The 21,280-nt window shown below is 40.9% G+C and overlaps 3 protein-coding genes across 4 annotated transcripts; 1 reads left to right on the top strand and 2 right to left on the bottom strand.

Annotated features, from left to right (window-relative positions):
* Positions 1-2,322: 2,322 nt before the first annotated feature.
* Positions 2,323-6,944, bottom strand: tmem178a (transmembrane protein 178a). Of its 2 annotated transcripts, XR_015713396.1 has the most exons (5): positions 5,827-6,944; positions 3,866-3,979; positions 3,633-3,770; positions 2,672-2,987; positions 2,323-2,596 (listed from the first exon to the last, which is right to left on the bottom strand). XR_015713396.1 is itself a non-coding variant. In XM_087808992.1 (4 exons), the coding sequence occupies exons 1-4, from the start codon at positions 6,323-6,325 to the stop codon at positions 2,749-2,751; spliced, it is 990 nt and encodes a 329-aa protein (XP_087665118.1). In that variant the 5' UTR covers positions 6,326-6,944; the 3' UTR covers positions 2,323-2,748. The 2 variants fall into 2 exon arrangements, 1 of the variants encoding a protein (XP_087665118.1); XM_087808992.1 differs by having other exon boundaries at positions 2,323-2,987.
* Positions 6,945-13,895: 6,951 nt separating this feature from the next.
* On the top strand, positions 13,896-15,969 carry soul4 (heme-binding protein soul4). The gene is made up of 6 exons (XM_087784862.1): positions 13,896-14,019; positions 14,422-14,594; positions 14,796-14,881; positions 14,943-15,084; positions 15,141-15,324; positions 15,433-15,969. The coding sequence occupies exons 2-6, from the start codon at positions 14,435-14,437 to the stop codon at positions 15,605-15,607; spliced, it is 747 nt and encodes a 248-aa protein (XP_087640988.1). The 5' UTR covers positions 13,896-14,019; positions 14,422-14,434; the 3' UTR covers positions 15,608-15,969.
* Positions 15,970-16,318: 349 nt separating this feature from the next.
* eif4a3 (eukaryotic translation initiation factor 4A3) lies at positions 16,319-20,341 on the bottom strand. The gene is made up of 12 exons (XM_087808979.1): positions 20,117-20,341; positions 19,404-19,476; positions 19,248-19,314; positions 19,112-19,174; positions 18,901-19,033; positions 18,720-18,800; positions 17,558-17,699; positions 17,351-17,489; positions 17,171-17,286; positions 17,000-17,107; positions 16,667-16,794; positions 16,319-16,487 (listed from the first exon to the last, which is right to left on the bottom strand). The coding sequence occupies exons 1-12, from the start codon at positions 20,268-20,270 to the stop codon at positions 16,471-16,473; spliced, it is 1,221 nt and encodes a 406-aa protein (XP_087665105.1). The 5' UTR covers positions 20,271-20,341; the 3' UTR covers positions 16,319-16,470.
* Positions 20,342-21,280: the final 939 nt, after the last annotated feature.

Here is a 21,280-nt window from a genome sequence, read left to right as displayed (position 1 = left end):
AACAGAAGTTCCAGAAAATCAATGAAAAGCCTGAACAAATAAAAATGTCTTAAGATGTTTCTTGAAGGAGTCAATAGACAAGATAGATCAAGCGCAAAGAGAGAGGAAGATCGTTCCAACGCTTAGGAGCAACAGTCTGAAAGGATTTATCTCCTCTGGTCCTGAACCATGTTCAGGAACCATCAGTAGATTCTGATCCACAGACCTCAGAGCACGAGCTGGGGTGTAAGGCTGGATCAGATCACTGATGGAAGGAGGAGTCTGACCATGAATAGATCTGAAGAGCAACTATGTGTTGATTTAAGTAAGTGTCTATTAAATTAATCTTGGACCTCTATTGTACTCATCAGTATTGTTTGTACACATTTTTAAATTAAAATATTTACATTTTTTATTAAGGCTTTTTCTCGATTTTCTGAGACTCCTGTGTTGTTCTCAGTGTTATCTTGACCTTTTAAGTTTATATTTTATTGTGTATTGTTTGGATTGGCAACCAGGGGTGAGCAATTAAAATTCTTCAAGGGCCACATTCAATTCTGTGAATGTTGTTAGGGGCCGTGAAGAAAAAAAAAGGACATGCGTCATTAGGCTGTGACTTTTATAAAGCTAAATAAGCTGCTATTTTATTCTTGTATAGATGATTTTTTTTCAAATCATTTCTTCAATTAACTTAAAAAAAATGTTTTGATGGATTAATATATACAAAAAAAACTACACACACAAAATACATTTGTTAATTCATTAGATCCATTTATACATGATCATAGTTTGACATTACGAGGGCCGCATAAATACAGTGAAAGTAAGTAAGTAAGTAAGTAATTTATATTTATAAAGCGCTTTTCCAGACCAGGGTCACAAAGCACTTAAACAATCCAAACAATACTGACTAAAATATATACTTAAAAGATCAAGATAACACTGAGAACAACACAGAAGTTCCAGGAAATCAAATGGCCGCATATGGCCCCCGGGCCGCACTTTGCCCAGGTTTGGTTTAAGCGCTTTGTGACCCTGGTCTAGAAAAGCGCTCTACAAATATTACTTACTTACTTACTTTCTTACATTCTAAGTGGAAGGGCCGTCTGGTTCCATCCCTAGAGAAGGTACGTAAAATCAAGCCCACTGTAAATGTTATTTTTTCTTGGGATATTTCTTTTTTCATAACCACACCCACTGTGCTATGATTGGTGAAGAATCAATGTTTGTCACCACGCGTCATCAATCCCTGAAGTCTCCACCTCTAACAGACTCGTTGTATAAACAAAGCTTGGCATGATTACAGCTGGCTCCGCTCTCGTAACCTCTTGTTTGACCAGATTCAAGATTAACTTAGTAATAAGGTGAAAACATGGTCATGATGAGAGACTTACTGCACTTTGGAGAGTAAGACATTTGAAACATGTCATGAAAGGTTGGTTTTCACTTTAGTTGCCCTTTAAGTATATTTCCATTTATTCTTTATTACTGCTTCCAAAACCGAAACAACAATTAACATCTGAAACATAAATGATGTTGAAAAAGCTAAATACTTTTTCGTTTATTTCTGGTGTTTTAAAATATTTTAGATTCCTTATTAAATTGTTATTTTGTTAAATGTTGGTACGTCTCATTAAAATGTTATCTAGCAATAATAAATATAAACATGTTAAGATCTATGAGCATGAGATGAAAATGAGGAAATATGATGCAAGTGAAAATATGTTGGTTCCTCACAGAGAAACTACCCCAGAAATGTGCTTCACTAAAATGAGCTTCTAATAATTAGAACAGAGTCAGTCTAGGCATTTGTTTTCTATCGTCCACTGTCACAATGAATATATATTTATTTGGATCGACCATTGATTCAGATATTTAGATTAATAGATGTGATCAAGTTTGATAAGTGGGGTGAAGCCAAACAAATTGATCAGGCAAATCTCCCATTGAAAATGTGATGAAATGGAAGCGATGCGACAGGAACTTCTGAAGGGTCAAAGATTATGTTAATTTAGAAGAGAAGATAGTATCAATCGAAGAATCAAACCAACTCAGAGAAGCGCCAACACCTGCACAAGGACGCCGTTTGAAAGACTACATGATGAAACTTCTTGCATCAGATACAGGCGTCAGGGATTTGAGAGAATTATCCTGACATTCCAGATGAAGAGCACGTTTGGAATAGAAAGCCATAGGAAGATACAATGTCAGAAACATATCAATGAGGGGGTCTACAAGAGGTCAAATCACGGTAAATAAATAACTTTCTTCAGCAATGACATCATCACCAACATTGAGAACTTGTTTGTAGACCCTGGATGAGCCAAACAAATCAGAGCAGACTTCAGGTTTGGTAAAGAAGCTTTATTTGTGGCGATTTATTTACATTCTCTTGTTAAAGGTACATGGATGAGGGGTTTAATACATAAGCAAGAATTCAAACACTTACACAAGTGTTTGGTTCTAAAGGTTCCATATCTTCTTCAGACATTCAAAGTACTATATTATAGCCACACTTTAAACAACTTGATTCGACTTCGGACTGCGACCAGAACCACTAGACACCTTAAGAACCTCGGAAATGTCTATGTACAGCACTGGAGGGTAGAGGGGGTCCCTGTGGACCCACAGGTTTGGGTCAGGAAGTGATTGTCAGCAGTTTACATTGAAGCAAAGGAGTCCAGATACTTACATTCGTGTGTGTGATACATTCACCAAAGGTTGTACAGGGTCTTGGTGATCCACATTAGAGGGGAGGGGTCCTGAAGCTCATACGGAGGATTCTCGTGGATTTTTGGCTTGGGATCCAGCACGGCGCAGGAAGGGGAAGGTGGCCCCGAGGCAGCCTGCTGCCACACTGAGACCCAGACTGACACCGGCACAGCAGACGGACCAGCCAAAACCATGGTCCACATCAGCAGGTAGGCCGTAGATGAAAGGAGGCGTTCTGGAGAGGTCATAGTTCACACTTGCCGCATAGGTACACAGGGAGATCGTGCAGAAGACCCCTGAGGAAAGATTGGAACTATTTATTGACAACAAATTGTATATTGCTAACTCTTATAGTACCTTTTACAGTTGTTACCTTTTTCAAAAGTGTGTTTTCTTCATACAATATACTTTTGAATAGAGTGTAAAGATAAGTTAATAGAAATGGCTCGGCATTTAATTTTAAAACAGTTTTGTTGTTGATATTTTTACAGGATATAATTGTTTGTATAGATGATATTCACATGCTCATTTCAAATATTAATTGATAAAATTGTTAAATATTGTATTGTTTTCGTATCACAAGTTAAGAGGCATATCACATTTTCAATTCTACTATTTTTTGTTAAACCATATAGTAACATTTTAAATCAAAACTTTATTTAAATACTGTAATTTTTAAAGGAGCATTTTTGTAACTCTATAATAAAGAAGCAATAAAACCCTGGCATAGTTGCGGCTTTAGCTACAATACGTTTATATAAAATTTTTAATATTTAATATGTTGTTCTGTGATGTAATGTCCAACAAGTCAACATAAATCTTAAATTGCACTTTCTCACAAGTATCAAGCCCCCTTTGAACTTCACTCATTAGCCTTGTCTCTCCTACAACCTCTAAACCATTTTACACTGGAAGATGTGAACAATTAAAAATGAGCTCACCGGCCATCAGGAACAAGAGTCCGGAGACATGCTGGGTCAGGTTCTCCTCCCAGAAGAACCCAACGGACGAGACTATGCTTCCACACATCAGAACTGCTGCAGCCATTCCCAAGAACCCTGCGGTGATTCTCCGCAGATCTGATCCATGCATATGTATGAGAGACACACATGTACCGTACATTAGTGATGCCATAACGTCACATTGCAATAGTGTGTGTGTGTGTGTGTCTTACGAAGCAGGTGCCACTCGTCCTGTTGGATGGTTCTGGTTAGATTCAGCGGGATGTTCCTCAGTCGGATGGGTTGTGAGAAATGATATTTGACCGCGGTGCAGCGATCAGCAATTCCTATAACCATGATGGCATCTTATTATTTATTATTTACATCATTATCGTCACTGTGTCACTGAAATCTCTTTTTTTAGATCAACACCTTATGTCATCTTTTTTCATACCTTTTTTTTCATCACCACCTTCCTCAACTTTATGACAGATCCACATTATCGCTGCCATTATTGTGCTTGGTTCTGTTTTTCTACTGCTTATTGTGTGCGTTATTTTATTTAATTATTTTGATTCTGTACTGCCACCAGACCAAATCCAATGTCACGTTTACAACACTAAAAGTAAACAAAGGTTTCTGATTATGATTATTATCAGATTTTTTTTCTCTTTTATCTCCACCATCATGACCACCGTAATCATCATGACTGTCACCTTCGCCTTCAGAATCACCCCAATATTGACAACATCACCTCCACATCCCTCCCTCATCAAAGTCATTTTTCCTTGCCATGGTTAAAAACACTGAATAAACATCAATCATCATCCTCCTCCTCATCATCATCATCATCATCACAATCCTCATCCTCATCCTCATCCTCATCATCACCATCATCATCATCCTCATCATCCTCATCCTCATCATCACCATCACCATCATCCTCATCCTCATCATCATCCTCATCCTCATCATCATCCTCATCATCTCCATCATCCTCATCCTCATCCTCATCATCATCCTCATCTTCATCCTCATCCTCATCATCACCATCACCATCATCCTCATCATCATCCTCATCATCACCATCATCCTCATCCTCATCATCATCCTCACCATCATCCTCATCATCATCATCACCATCATCATCATCATCATCACCATCATCATCATCATCATCATCATCATCATCATCATCCTCATCACCATCATCATCATCATCATCATCATCATCATCATCATCATCATCATCATCATCCTCATCATCCTCATCATCATAATCATCCTCCTCCTCATCATCATCATCATCATCATCATCCTCATCATCATCATCCTCATCATCATAATCATCCTCCTCCTCCTCATCATCATCATCCTCATCATCATCATCCTCATCATCATAATCATCCTCCTCCTCCTCATCCTCATCATCATCATCCTCATCCTCATCTTCATCATCATCATCATAATCATCATCATCATCATAATCATCCTCCTCATCATCATCATCATCCTCCTCATCATCCTCATCCTCATCATCCTCCTCATTATCATCATCCTCATCATCATCATCGTCATCATCCTCATCATCATTATCATCCTCATCCTCATCATCATCATCCTCATCATCATCATCATCATCATCATCATCATCATCATCATCATCATCCTCATCCTCATCACCATCACCATCATCCTCATCCTCATTATCATCCTCATCATCATCATCATCACCACCTTTATCTTTATCTTCATCATCATCATCATCATCATCATCACCACCATAAACATCAATCATCATCATCCTCATCATCCTCATCATCCTCATCCTCATCCTCATCCTCATCACCATCACCATCATCCTCATCCTCATCACCATCACCATCATCCTCATCCTCATCCTCGACATCATCATCATCATCATCATCATCACCACCATAAACATCAATCATCATCATCCTCATCATCATCATCATCAATCATCATCACCACCATAAACATCAATCATCATCATCCTCATCATCCTCATCATCCTCATCCTCATCCTCATCCTCATCCTCATCCTCATCCTCATCCTCATCCTCATCCTCATCCTCAACCTCATCCTCATCCTCATCCTCATCCTCATCACCATCATCCTCATCCTCATCCTCCACCTCATCCTCGACATCATCATCATCATGTGTTTATTGACCTCGGTCAATCAGCTTGTCGATATCCGGGTCCAGGCCCTTGAAGTAGCATTTCCTCCACAGGCCGAAGTGTGTGGAGAACAGCGGCCTCCCGCACTCGGTCTCCAGGATGCCCATCCCCAGGATGGCCCGCCAGTTCTCCAGCAGCTCCTCCTCTCTGCTCCCCACATGCACCGGCTTCATCAGCGCCACGTCCCGCGGACGCGCTCCACCGCTGCCCGTATCCACCAGCGGCAGGTGGTAGATGGGCATCTCCCGGTTCTTCTGGTCGTTGGAGTCGGATCCGAACCGGTCGCAGTTCTCCTTGTGCCGGCGGGTGTCCGTCTCGTACCAGTGGTCGGTGGAGATGGCGGTGACCAGCAGCAGCAGAGACAGCACGCTGAGCACCAGACTCACCGCGGACACCGTGACAGTCACCGGCCTGGCGCGCTCCATGGCCGGCGGCGCATGGACCGAGCCGGTCCCGCCGCTCCCCGAGCTGCTGATTCCTTTACTCGCCATCTCCTGCAGCCATCCTACCGCACACTCAGCTGTTCGACGTCCGTCCTCGACGGTGTTGTCATCCCGACTGACCGCGTCAAGCTCGCCACGGTCAGGACACTCCGGCGCCGGAAACTCGGGAGTCAGCCTTTCAAAATAAGAGACTTATCGGACCGGAAACACCGCATAAAAGCCAGGGTGGGGACTCGGGATCGTGGGAATACGCAGTTATTGATTGATGACAGTCGAGATCACGTCCCTCCAACACTCGCAGTGTCCTCTGCGGAAGGTCACGTGCGGGTCAAGGTGACCAGGATCTATTCCCCAGTCTTCCTGTCTGCTCTCCAGCCACAGTCGCTGCTGCAGCTGTCCTTGGCCACTGAGGCCATTGGGGAAATCTCAGGTGACCAAAATTCTGCAGAGAAAAAATATCCGCCGTCCATTAACCTGATTAATAATTCATCCACCTCCACCTTGTCCTGCAGCTCCTCCTCCTGCTGCTGCTGCAACATGACCTCCTCCTCCTCCACCTCCTGCAGCTCCTCCTCCTCCATGCTGTTTGTGTTGCGCGGTCACGTAGCTGTTGCCATGAAAACTGCAGCCTCAGGAAAACTGTATTGAGTCGATCAATAATTGATCCATTATCACACATTTATTTATTCATGGCACCACCTTGATGTCATTATAACCAGTTGTTTCACGGGGAGGATGGAGCTCCGGGTTCACTCAGGACTACACTGGCTTGACTGTTTATGCTACGTTGAACACAAGTTGTTTTTTTGGAGTGTGTTGCTGCCTCACAAATACTGCATGAGGTGCTGCAAGAGTCACAGTTCCAACCTTAAGAACACTGATTTGTTCTCATGCTGAGGAAGAAATATGGTGTCCTTAAGGATACTTCCTATTTCTTGGGTTAAAGACTTGATACTCATGGTAAGACCTGGTAAGGTTAGCCTGGTTAATTGAATAATGTCTTCAATTAAATGACCAGATCAACATAAAATATAGGTTCTGTGCACGCAAACACTCACTCGGAAATGGCACGAGAACAACAATGTCAAATCTGGTGTTTAAGTAAGTAAGTAAGTACTTTTTATTTGTATAGCGCTTTTCCACAGCAGGGTCACAAAGCACTTAAACAATCAAAACAATATTCAATAAAGTATATACTTTATATAAAGGTCAAGATAAAACTGATAACACAACAGGAGTTCCAGAAAATCAAGGAAAAGCCTGAACAAATAAGAACGTCTTAAGATGTTTCTTGAAGGACAGGGACGTCTGTGTTTCTCACTTGAACACGACCATCATAGCCTTATCTTTGTATTCTTTCAGCGAAACCCACAATAGAATAGGAAGTCACAACAGTGCAACAGCTACAAGTAGGTAATTTATATCTATAGAGCGCTTTTCTAGGGGGAAATAAAATCAGTATCAGAAAACTTATTGGCGTTGTAAACACAACACTGGAATTTGTTGTGGAGGCATTACAGGATATAAAAACGAAATAATACAAATGGAGATTAATAAAATACAATAAATAATAGGGAACAGCTGTTGAATGTACTGGGAATGTCATTACAAAATCTTCAGTTGCTTACATTATTGTGAGCAGTATTACAACAATGTGATACAAACATAACAGCTTACTATACCAATCACTAACTTCAGAGTCAGAAACCTGTATTGACAATGTTTTAATGTTTTGTTGTGGCAGAACAGAATAAAATAATGAAATATAATATATTGATATAGATTATCCCCTTGCTATTTTCAAAGGAGCATGTATTGTTGATCGTAAATCTCCTAAAATAAAATAAGGATTCAGCCCCCCAAATACCCCTATAAAGGATAAAGCGGTACAGGAAAATGATTAAATGAATACAAACTGACAAGTTCCCACTGTCTGGCCTAGACGAGCCAGTTGAAATTAAGGAACTAGATTGTATGTGTCTTCATAACAGAAACAATTTCATCACTGGACTCACACCTCTTCGAGTGAGCCACGATTCATGATGATGTTTCTTCTTGTATCCTTTGGGGCTAAATGATGGTACAATACTTAGCCTAAGGAAGTTGCAACAAAATAAGGGGATGGGATTAAACTCTGATCTTCATTTGCTTCATTCAACACCATATGTTCTGTTTTTCCTGTGTCTTAACTCTGTTTCTTTTTTCTCGTGTAATAATTAACTCTATCTTGGCTATAAAGATGTGAGCGAAACAGCTACCACTTCAGATTTAAAACAGGACATTCTAAAAAGAAGGTTCTTAATTCATCTCTCCTCATTGTGAGTAAAACTTGTGACTTTAAATCCAATGTGAGGTCTCTTCTTTGTCTGAGTTTACCACTTTAAGTCATGTTCCTAACCCCTAATATGTGTTGTGAGAGGCGCATACCGGGTGCTTGCCAATGCAGAGCTGTATCAGTTAGACAAAAGTAAACAAAAATTGCAGTCTCATGGCTGCACGAGATGATGATTGTAACTCTGTCTTTTTCCCAAACCCTTTTTACAAGTTAATAGAATAGAGTCAATAATATCCTCAATCTTCTTGAGGTCTCTTGGATTATTGAGGATTCTAGTTTGTACAGTTTGGTTAGTTATTAATCTCAAATAAGGATGTTTTTGGACAACGTTTTCTAGTTCCAATAGGACTCTGACCAGGTGAAGGATGCTTTCGATTTTCTAATGTCGCTTGTTTGTACATTGCAAATAGTCAATAGTAAGTAAGTAAGTAAGTCATTTTTATTTATATAGTGCTTTTCCAGACCAGGGTCACAAAGCGCTTAAACAATCAAAACAATACTCAATAAAGTATATATTTTGAAGGTCAAGATAAAACTGATAACACAGCAGGAGTTCCAGAAAATCAAGGAAAAACCTGAACAGATAAAAATGTTTTAAGATGTTTCTTGTTTGTACATTGTCAATAGTAGCATTGTTGCTTGGTCTTTGTCCTTATTAACTCAATCGAAAAAAGTCATCTTTTTAGTTTTTTTGGTGAAAAACAAACACACTGCTCGTAGTTCTGGTAGTACGCATGGTTAGATGTTTTCAGCTTTCTTCCTAGTCCTGTGTGTTTGTACGTGATTGTGGTTAAACTGTCTTCTGACGCTCTGGCTCTATGTTACCATGACGGCACCCACGCTGCCTTCATCTCTGTCCTCGTTAGGAGCTCGTCAGGTTCCTATAGTGGCTCATTTACAGTAGCCTCACGCCCCCACATCACCCCCCGCTAGCTACTGACAGATAGCTTCTCTAAAGCGTCTTTCAATAATATAGCGGAATAAAATCATGTTGCCACGGAGCGATATAAATATAACCTTTTTCGGCATCAATTCGACGTTTTAAGGCAGTCTGAATAATTCATTAAAAGGGAGGGGCAGGCCTCAATATTTTAATCCTTCTCTTTCTATTTTCTTCTCTATCATCACAGCGGCTTTAGAAAGTTCAGTTTTTCCTTCGGAGACACTGTGATTTATCTTTTCTTGCTAGAGGCTGCTCATTATGAAATATTTCTGCTCGCCTGCAGTGCAGAGTCATGAAATGTGGGGACCTGGCAAAAGGACTCTTGGTTTTAAGGCTAGTATTGTTACGTAGGTGGCGTGATATGGTGCGAGTAGAAAATGCAGCGTTGATTTCATACACTGTGACACTGAATATTAAGTGACACAGCAACAGGGTGAAAAGGCCAGCAGGTTCACAGCAGGCATCAACTATTTTTTCACAAAATTTGAAGACTTTTTCTTAATATAAAGAAAGAAAATGAACCTTGAGTAAACACTGGCAAACCAAGGCCTGGAATAATATCCATTGAGGTAGACACACTTTGCTGAGAAGATAGTAAAACAGTTAAACTAGAAGCTTGACATTGAAATGCTTTAAAGGTCAACTCATGTATTGATTTAAGTGTGTCTTAAATTAATCTGGGATCTCTATGGTACTGACCAGTATATGTCTCTTTTTATCTTGTTCGTTCAGATTTCAGACAAAGTAGAACTTTATCAAGTAATAACTTCAAAACATGGTCATGATGATGAGGGACTTACTGCATCTTGGAGAGACTTCAACATTTGAAACATATGATTCAGGAGAGTTGGTGTCAGTTTAGGAACCTGACTTAACACTATAGAAATAATGAGAAATAAGATCTTGGTTCAAAGACACATATTTTAATTGTATACAATTGAGAAAGATCAGCAGAATTCCCAGTTCTCTGAATTGTCTGAGTCTTTTCTAAAGCACTGAAGAGCCTGCTGTTGTATCTATATTTTATTTTTTATTTTAAAAGGACAATGTGCAGTTACATTAAAAAGATGGTTGCACCAAAATTTAGCACAATGCTACTTTCCATCTGTAGCCCTCAACAAATCCTAGTTTCACAAGTCAATAAATTATCTTACTAGCTAAAAACGAAACCAAACTAAAACACGAGCTTCATACTACTTCATCTTATCTTAAAACTTAAACTCTCTCACACATGCAACAGACAACAATGACTGCAGTGGACACGGTGGAGGAGGCAAACGGTCTAAACAACTTTTTCAACAGGTTTCAGCAGGTCACCTCACCCTCACTGCTGCCTGCTTCAGGACCTGCCCCACCATCTTGTGCCCCCCTCAGCTCCACACGACCCCTTCCCAGCTTCACCTCACTCCAGGTACACGATGTACTTAGGAGGATTCGTCCAGGGAAGGCTGCTGGTCCTGACAAGGTGTCTGCTCGACTGCTAAAAACCTGCACTGCTGAACTAGCTGAGCCCCTCCAGCATATCTTCAACCTCAGTCTACGGCTGGGGAAAGTACCAACTGTGTGGAAGACTTCCTGTATCGTTCCAGTCCCGAAAAAGATCCAACCGAGCGAACTGAACAATTACAGACCGGTGGCACTGACTTCGCAGCTGATGAAGTCACTGGAGCGGTTGGTCCTCAAACATCTCAGGCCACAAGTCCAGCACGCGCAAGACCCCCTGCAGTTTGCCTACCGGCCAGCAGTTGGTGTAAAAGATGCCATCCTTCATCTGAGAAAAATCTCTAAACTTAGGAAAATGTTGTCGGAACATGATCTGGAGCTTGTAATCCATGCGTTTGTTTCTTCTCGTCTGGACTATTGCAACAGTTTGTTTTCATGTCTTAACAAGAAGGATCTGTCTCGCCTGCAGTTGATTCAGAACTCTGCAGCGAGAATTCTGACCCGCTCTAGTAGAAGAACTCACATCTCTCCGGTCCTTAAAACTCTTCACTGGCTTCCAATTTCTTTCAGGATCAACTTTAAAATTCTGGTTCTTACTTTCAGAGCTATTCATGGTCAGGCTCCTCCTTACATCACTGATCTGATCCAGCCTTACACCCCAGCTCGGGCTCTGAGGTCTGTGGATCAAAATCTACTTATGGTTCCACGCACACGGCTCAGGACCAGAGGAGAGAAATCTTTTCAGGCTGTTGCTCCTAAGCTTTGGAACGATCTTCCTCTCTCTTTGCGCTTGATGGATCTACTGACTCCTTTAAGAAACATCTTAAGACGTTTCTATTTGTTCAGGCTTTTCCATGAATTTCTCGAACTCCTGTTGTGTTCTCAGTATTATCTTGATCTTTAAAGTATGTACTTTTTTGAGTATTGTTTTGATTGTTTAAGCGCTTTGTGACCCTGGTCTTGAAAAGCGCTATATAATTAAATATTACTTACTTACTTACTTACTTCATCTCCTGCATCGGACCTCCTCTCACCTTGGATAAAGGAAGCGGTTCAGTGAGGATCCTGTTCCTGGACTTTTCTAGTGCCTTCATCACCATCCAGCCCACTCTGCTGCAGGACAAATTGACACAGATGAATGTGGACCCTGGTCTGGTCTCCTGGATTTAGGATTATCTTACTGATCGACCACTGTATGTCAGGCTGAAGGACATCACTTCTGACACTGTGGTGTGCAATACAGGAGCACCTCAGGGGACAGTACTGGCCCCTCTCCTCTTCACCATCTACACTTCAGACTTCTGCTACAACTCAGAGCTGAGTCTCATCCAGAAGTATGCTGACGACACTGCCATTGTTGGATGCATCAGGGACAACAGCGAGGATAAGTATAGGAGTCTGATACGTGACTTTGTGGATTGGAGTGAGAGGAACCACTTGCAGCTGAACACCTCAAAGACCAAGAAGCAGATCTTGGACTGTGGAAAGTTAAAGGTAAACCCACCTCCGGTGTCCATCAGAGGAGACGAGGTGGAGAGAGTCGAGAACTATAAGCACCTCAGTGTGTGGCTGGACAGTAAACTGGTCCTGCAACACAGACCATGTATATGAGTAAGTTCAGAGTAGACTGTACTCTGCATGTTCTACCAGTCTGTGGTGGCCAGTGTTTGATGCTGTGGTGTGTTGGGGTGGGAATGTGTCCAAGAGGATTGTCAACAGGTTGGACAGGTTGATCAGAAGGGCTGGCTCTGTGGTTGAAGCTGGACTCACTGGTGACAAGAGAGGAGATCATTGAACAAACTACTGTCCATCATGGATGATGACATCATCCTCTGAACACTGTCATCAGTGAGCAGAGAAGCAGATTGAGCACGAATGCTCCTCCCATGATGCAACACTAATAGACTCAAGGACTCATTCATTCCTCTGGCTATTAGATTGCTGTCACAACATGATCTGGAGCTTGTAATCCATGCGTTTGTTTCTTCTCGTCTGGACTATTGTAACAGTTTGTTTTCATGTCTTAACAAGAAGGAGCTGTCTCGCCTGCAGTTGATTCAGAACTCTGCAGCGAGAATTCTGACCCGCTCTAGTAGAAGAACTCACATTTCTCCGGTCCTTAAAACTCTTCACTGGCTTCCAGTTTCTTTCAGGATCAACTTTAAAATTCTGGTTCTTACTTTCAGAGCTATTCATGGTCAGGCTCCTCCTTCCATCACTGATCTGATCCAGCCTTACACCCCAGCTCAGTCTCTGAGGTCTGTGGATCAGAATCTACTGATGGTTCCACGCACACGGCTCAGGACCAGAGGAGAGAAATCTTTTCAGGCTGTTGCTCCTAAGCTTTGGAACAATCTTCCTCTCTCTTTGCGCTTGATGGAGTCTACTGACTCCTTTAAGAAACATCTTAAGACGTTTCTATTTGTGCAGGCTTTTCCTTGAATTTCTCGAACTCCTGTGTTGTTCTCTGTGTTGTCTTGATCTTTGAAGTATGTACTGTTTTGAGTATTGTTTTGATTGTTAAAGCGCTTTGTGACCCTGGTCTCGAAAAGCGCTATATAAATATATATTACTTACTTACTTACTTACAATTGTGAGTTTGGAGACAGGAGTGGAGTGAAAGTAACATGATGTTCTGTTCTATGTTAGTCATTATATCCTTTGTCTTTGCTATTTTTCTTTGACCTATGTTCTTTATCTTTAGACTTAGACTTAGATTGTATTGTATTTTAGACAACTTGTTCTTTTGCTTTATTTCTCCTTGTTTTTGTTCTTATTTTATTTTAATTTTAATTAATTTTAAGTTGCTCTTTAAATACTGTGTGATGAAATAATGAAGCCGCAATACTCTGTAACCGGCTTTTATTGTTGTAACAGAGGCTTTTATTGTGAAGAAACGCTGACCGGCGCAGTTGTGGATGAAGTCTTCCCTGCGAGTGTATGGCTGTCAACAATCCTGAAGCGACATCATCCGAGCAGTGCAACTAGACTTGTGAAAAACACGCTGTCTGTTTAAAAAAGGTACTAAATAAAACACAGACAGGGCTTGAGACACACGCTAATTTGAGCTAGCTCAGCTAATAGGACCAGAATGCTAGCAGGTAGCCAGGTGCTAACAGTGCTAATGTGTCGCGTTGTTATTGGATGTAACCGTGTTTACTTGTTCTTGTGTGTGTTGGTTCGATTTTTAAACCGAGTTGTAAGATTAAAAAAAAAACTCATCTCGCGATTCTGAACATTGTGTTCTGTGTTTGTTATTGTGACCCACATTCGATCGATTCCTGTAACACGTAGGTTTGTAATGTTGACATTGTATAATATGTGCAGGTACCACAAAATTAAACATATTATCAGCTTAAACACCTTGTCAAGGAGATGTTTTTTTTACTGCCCCCCCCATCCCTTCCCCCCCCCCTCACACAGGAGGACCACTGTCATGGCGCTCATCTCTCTGGAAGACCTGGAATCGTTGGATGACGAGCAGCTGGACGATGATATCACAGACGATTCCGAGCCCATGGATGCCGAGCACACCGACAGACTCCTGGCTCACTGGCAGGCGGTCGGCAGCACACATCAGGTGTCTGTGCCTCAAGGTGAGGGCGATGGGTTAATGAGGTTCTTACTTACTGGTCCGGGACCAAATATGAAATGTTAACTGAAGACTTCAACAGGTTCATTCACAAGTCACTGAAAAGTCATTTATACCAGCCAGTTGGAGAGCGACGATCATTGTCAAGGAACAGTGAACTTACGTTATGGAATAATAACTTGACTTGGGTGTCTTTTGTTTTCAGAAATGACGGGACCCATCCATGAAATGACCCGAAACAACCAACAAAGGGAAACCATCCCATCTGTTCCGGTCACCTGCCATGAAAAGGTGTGTTGACGATGATGCAGATTGACAGAACTTTGTTTACGTATCCAATTGTGTGGCGCAGATGGGAGAGGTGTTGTACCAGGAGCGTATATATCCACCAGGAAAGTGGGCCTGTGTCACAGACCAGGAGAAACTCTATGAACAGAGCATCTCCATGAGCTTCATGAAACTGATGCGCTTCATCTGCAAGGAAAACTCTGCTGGTAATACCACTTCCTCAAAGGTTCTACGGCCGGAGATCTTAACTTCTTCTTTGCAGGACGCCACCTTGGCATGACGGTGCCAGTCATCAGTCAGATTCACATGCTGGAGGATGGCAAGACATTTGACAAGAAGGTCCTGACGGCACTTTACCTGCCCTCTGAGTTCCAGGACAATCCACCTCAACCCCTTCACCCGGACATCACCATCGTTCAAAGAGAGCAAATCAGAGTCATTGCCAGGTGAGTCTGGTTAACAGCCATCAATTCCATCAGTATCCAAGCCGCTTCTGTGGTTATGTATCATCTAATAAAAGGCCAGCTGATATGTTTCTTCTTTGTTGCTTTAAGGACGTTCCATGGGACAACAACTGAGGAAACAATCACAGAGCAGATCCGGCAGTTTTGGGAAATCTTAGGGGAGTGCAGTGACGTCCAGCCAAACAATTACATAGTCGCAGTTTATGAAAACCCGGGTGTTCCACGTCGCCGGAATGAGATCTGGTTTGTCAGACAGAACCAGTAGAAGGCATGCATCTCCACGTCCATCCTTGTCTTGATTCCTTTTTTGTTGGCTTGGTTATGGCACTAAAATTCCATCCTAACTGTTACCCAGGATCATTTATAATCATAAATCTATGAATCAAAAATGGTAACCGTCTTCCCATGAGGTCTTTTGGTCATGTGATTTGTGGTGAAAATTGTTTTACCGTTTTCTGTCAAACTTTGAATGGTTTCTGATGAGGTTTGTGGTCAGAAATAAAGGCTTTGAATGAGTGAGGAGGAAACTTAAATCTTCGGTTTGTCTGTGGGAAAATTAATCTAATCTTTTATGTGTTTGTATAAAAATGATGGCGGCTAGAATAATAAAGTATTTCTGCTTTAGCACTAGTGTGTTGTATGGTGAAAACATCCCACGATTCAGACATGTTTCTTATATGTAGCTAATCTCAAGGGCTATTCTGCTTCTTTAGTTACAAATTCAATATTTGCGCTTACAATATGCAGCAAAATCCTGGTTCTAAATTCAGTACCAGATCTCTTCAAGAGTGGACTAGACATTGCAAAGACCTTATGAACATGTCGACACCATTTACACAGGTGTCCTAATATTCATCTCTTCTTGTTTGGTACTTAAACGACCAAATCTATTTATTTTCCCCTGTCGACGCCCACTTTTTGGCCACAGAAGTGAGAGATACATTTCCATGGCAACAAGACTTCAAAAACTTCGACATATCAAACAGAATACCTTTAATGACAAGAGAAAAAGAGCTCTTCTGTGAAGACTGGGGGTCCTCACAGCACAACCTAAACTAAAAGACGTTTGAATAAAAAAGGTAATGGTAATAGAACGATTATCCACAAGTTGATCATTTGTCGATGACTTCAGATCAGGTCGGCAACTGCAAAAGAGGCAAAGACAAGAAGGAAATGTTATGTTTGGACATTTAAAAAAAATAAAAACAAGTGTAATAGATTTTTCACAAGCTCATTAAAAAAAAAACAACAACTAAACATTGAAACTCCACTATTGTCATGAACACAAAAGAGCTTAACAATCAAAGCAGGCGTGGTTAGTTACCATTCATGGGCATCTCATCGATCTGGGTGGAGTAGTACTGCTCAATGTCTCGCAGGATCCTGATGTCGTCATTTTTTACAAAGTTGATGGCCACACCCTTGCGCCCGTAACGACCAGATCGGCCAATCCTGAGAAACAGATGATATAATCACACACTTGCAACCCGACAACGTCGCCTTTATCTTCACTGCCTGTATAATGTCAGTAACACACTCTGAACCATGAACTGTAAACAACGTTGCACACACAAAACTAAAAACAGTATGATAAACTTTTATCTTTTGACCACTAGATGGAGCCAGTGCCTAGGCAACAATGAGTGCACATGTATACCTGTGGATGTACAACTCTCTGTTGTTGGGCAAGTCGTAGTTGATGATGAGGGAAACCTGGGGAACATCCAAGCCACGAGCCCAAACGTCAGTTGAGATCAACACCCGGCTGAAATATAGACGAAAGAGTGTAAAGGACCATCATTCTGTGCAAGTGCGTGGAATGCTTTACCTCGCTCCAGATCGAAACTCCTTCATGATGGACTCCCTCTCTTTCTGAGGCATATCCCCGTGCATCGACGACACAGTGAAGTTCGCCTCCCTCATTTTCTCCGTCAGCCAGTCGACCTACAAATAGAACACAGTGTTCTCCAAGTTCTGCAAATATATTGATTGATTGATTGATACCCACCTTCCTCTTAGTGTTACAGAAGATGACGGCTTGCGTAATCGTCAGAGTATCATAGAGGTCGCACAGTGTATCGAATTTCCACTCTTCTCTCTCCACGGCGACAAAGAACTGTTTGATACCCTCGAGCGTCAACTCATCACTGGCAAACAAAAACGGGTCAGTTTCCCACAAAACACAATACACATAGGTAGATAGCCACTGACTCACCGTTTGACCAAGATCCTGATGGGGTCAGTCATGAACTTGTTGGTCATCTCCAAGATCTCATGGGGAAGTGTGGCACTGATCAGACACACCTGGGTGGCAGGTGGAAGATACCGGTAGACGTCATAGATCTGCTCCTTAAAGCCTAAAGAGGTCACAGAGGTTAGCATTTCCACTGACGAGGATCACGTCTCAAGATCGTTTGATCAGATCACATTTATTTATGTTGACAAAATTAACACAGTTATCATCATTGTTGCAGTATTTTTGCAACATGCTCAAAATTACCTAAGAGTGATATAATCTGATATAGTTTAATTTAGGAAAACAAAAATATGCAGGTTTTAAGAAAACAAATTCTGTAATAAAGTCAAATGAAAGTATACTTATTGTCTACCCTGCTTCAAGTTAGATTAGACAAATAAATATAAATCAAATAAACTTACTAAAATGTAATCATATTAGAACTATGTTAACCAATCACATTAAGAAAACTATTCTATTAAGCCTGCTTCATAAAAAAGGTAACTGCAGTGATATTTTGTGAGGTTGAAAATAGTTAATAAACACAAGATAATAGATAGATAATACAAGAAGCTGAATGTACATGTCTGTTTGAGAGGGGGTTGTTGATGGATGGAGGAGTGGGACATGTCTGGAGGATGGTTTTAAACATAATTTAATCTTCTGTTGTGGTTTTCAGACTTCATCATCTCACCCTGATGGGTTTAAAGTTGGTAAATAAAGTGCTTAATTGCTTGTTATGACTTAAACTAACCTTGTGTCGTGTAATGTTCATCAATGATCGCTGCAAAGTCATTTTAATTTTGCAGAGCAAATAGTCAACTGAGACCAAACTTCATAATCCTAGTTTATTAGTACCAAAAACAAAATCCCTCTATATTCATTTGACAAAGACAACATAAAATTGCACTATATTGTTGTTGGCAAAGCGAGGTAATTTTGCAGAGCAAATAGTCAACTGAGACCAAACTTCATAATCCTAGTTTATTATTGTTTTTGGTTTATTAGTACCAAAAACAAAATCCCTCTATATTCATTTGACAAAGACAACATAAAATTGCACTATATTGTTGTTGGCAAAGCGAGGTAATCAAACACGACATGACGTTTATTTAAACAGTTTGCAATTTGACTGACGCACCTTTGTTGAGCATCTCATCTGCTTCATCTAGTACCAACATCTTGATGGCTCTGGTCCTCAGACTTCTACGACGGATCATATCTAAACAAATCGGTACAAGAATAAAAAAGTATTCATTAGCCAACAGATCGATCCACATCAGGGAACAGCATTGAAAAGTAGGTTTATGTCCAGGTCTTACCAAAAACTCGGCCAGGTGTTCCAGACACAACATGCTGACCATAGTCCAGCTTCCTGATGTCTTCCCCGACGTTGGTTCCTCCGATGCAAGCATGACATTGAACATTCATGTAGTCTCCCAGGGCCAGTAGCACCTGAACCAAGAAGCAAATCATAAACATCTAAACCTGCTGATTGAATATAATTATCTCATAAATGCACAGCAACTATACCTTCTGTATCTGTCCTGCAAGCTCTCTGGTGGGGGCAAGGATCAAGGCCTGGGTCTCTCTAACCTGCAGACAAGAGGATCCAGTTAGACTTAAGTAGACAGAAGGGTCAGAGTATCTCTTTGACGATGCCACAGACCTGGATATCCAGACACTGGAGCACAGACACGCAAAAAGTAGCCGTCTTTCCTGTACCAGACTGAGACCTAGAAACAAAGAGTGAAGGAGTCAAACCTAAAACCACCACCGGGTGTTGATACCATGTGGAGATTATTATTATTATAATAAGACTTACTGAGCAATGACGTCTCTGCCTTTGATGATCTGTTTGATGGCTCTTTGCTGGATAGCGGAGGGTTTCTCGAAGCCTGGAAGGAAAAGAAGAATGGAATGCCGGCATGAAAAATAGAGACCCCACCAAACAAGAAAACAAAATTTACCGAAGATGATTAATGTATAAGCAGGATGTTGTTGGTAGTAGAAGCACGTTTATTTTGATTCGTTGATATACACACACACATTTTCAATTGTAGTACTAAAGCATGAACTACTAAGTACAGTATAGGACGTATGCAAGAATATAAATACAGACTACATTTTTTAAGACCAAGGGCTCCTCGTGCATTCATCTGACTCTAGTTTACCAATGAACTGTACAACAGTATTACGAATCCGTTTTAGTGGAAGGTGAATTAATCTAAAACTCGATAATACCCCTTCGAACTTAGAATTAGTTGAAAAAAAAAATCAGATTGGTGCAACCTCCTCATAAAAGCGCAAGAGCATATTGCTTAGTAAAGTGCGTGATTATTTATTAGCAACATGCTAATGCTAACCGGTTAGGGCTACTTCGTTGAAAATCTTTCAAATATCAACCACATGACTGGGTTATCACTCGTGTGTAACGGATTACACTATAACACACACTCAGGCGCAAATTGTTGCGGTAATAAGAATATATATTTCTTCCCGCCGAACGTTTTAGGCATCAGAGTCACCGGGGCCTACCGTAGGCGTAGATGCCGCGAAGCAGGTCTTCTCTCAGGCCCATTGTGTCGAAAGTTGGGGTAACATCGACCTCCTCGCTGGTCTCGAACTCCACTTTGGTCATGTCTTCGTCCTTCAACAGCCTCTTTCGGCTCTGGGTCACGGCGCTCGCCATCGTCTTATTGCTCTCGTTCGAAACTCTGCTGCTAACCAGATGCTAAACACAGCGACGTCCGCGTGAGGCTAGACCGAATGACGTCACTGGCTGCGACGTCGCGTGAAGACTACGACACTTTGTGTATTTTCCTTAAAAAAAGAAAATACATTTTCTAAGATGTTTTTTTTTTACTTCTAATAATAATTACAGTCCTCAAAATGTATTCTAAGAAAAACAAGTGGTGAAAAAATATTTTTTTTCATCATTTGCGAATATTTTTAATAATTAATGGGGTCGGCACTAATGGGTAACTATGTATCATGCTTTTTAAAACATATTTGATCTATTCAGTTGCTTAATGTGGACTGCAGTTTACTTCGAGTACATGAAAGCTAAAACCATCTATAACTAGTGTGAATTGAGTTATTTTGGTTGTGCATGGTCGCCTGCAGTCAATTCAGAACTCTGACCCGCTCAAGTAGAAGAACTCACATTCCGATCCTTAAAACTCTTCACTGGCTTCCAATTTCTTTCAGGATCAACTTCAAAATTCTGGTTCTTACTCTCAGATCTATTCATGGTCAGACCTTCCATCAGTGATCTGATCAGATTCTACTGATGGTTCCTGAACACGGTTCAGGACCAGAGGAGAGAAATCCTTCCAGGCTGTTGCTCCTAAGCTTTGGAACGATCTTCTCTCTCTTTGCACTTGATGATCTACTGACTCCTTCAATAAACATCTTAAGACGTTTTTATTTGTTCAGGCTTTTCCTTGATTTTCTGGAACTCCTGTTGTGTTATCAGTTTTATCTCGATCTTTAAAGTATATACTTTATTGAATATTGTTTTGATTGTTTAAGCGCTTTGTGACCCTGGTCTAGAAAAGCGCTATACAAATAAAAAATTACTTACTTACAATAATAGGAACCATGAGAATTACTCCTCAGTTATATGCAACGTTGCAAACTTTATGTTTAGAAACTACATCACATAGATAAACATCCCATGACTAAATTAAGAATATTTTT

The sequence above is a fragment of the Callionymus lyra genome, chromosome 1 (genome assembly GCF_982586985.1).
Source record: "Callionymus lyra chromosome 1, fCalLyr1.hap1.1, whole genome shotgun sequence".
NCBI classification, from domain to species: domain Eukaryota; kingdom Metazoa; phylum Chordata; class Actinopteri; order Syngnathiformes; family Callionymidae; genus Callionymus; species Callionymus lyra.
This window is presented reverse-complemented; position numbering and strand designations above follow the sequence as displayed.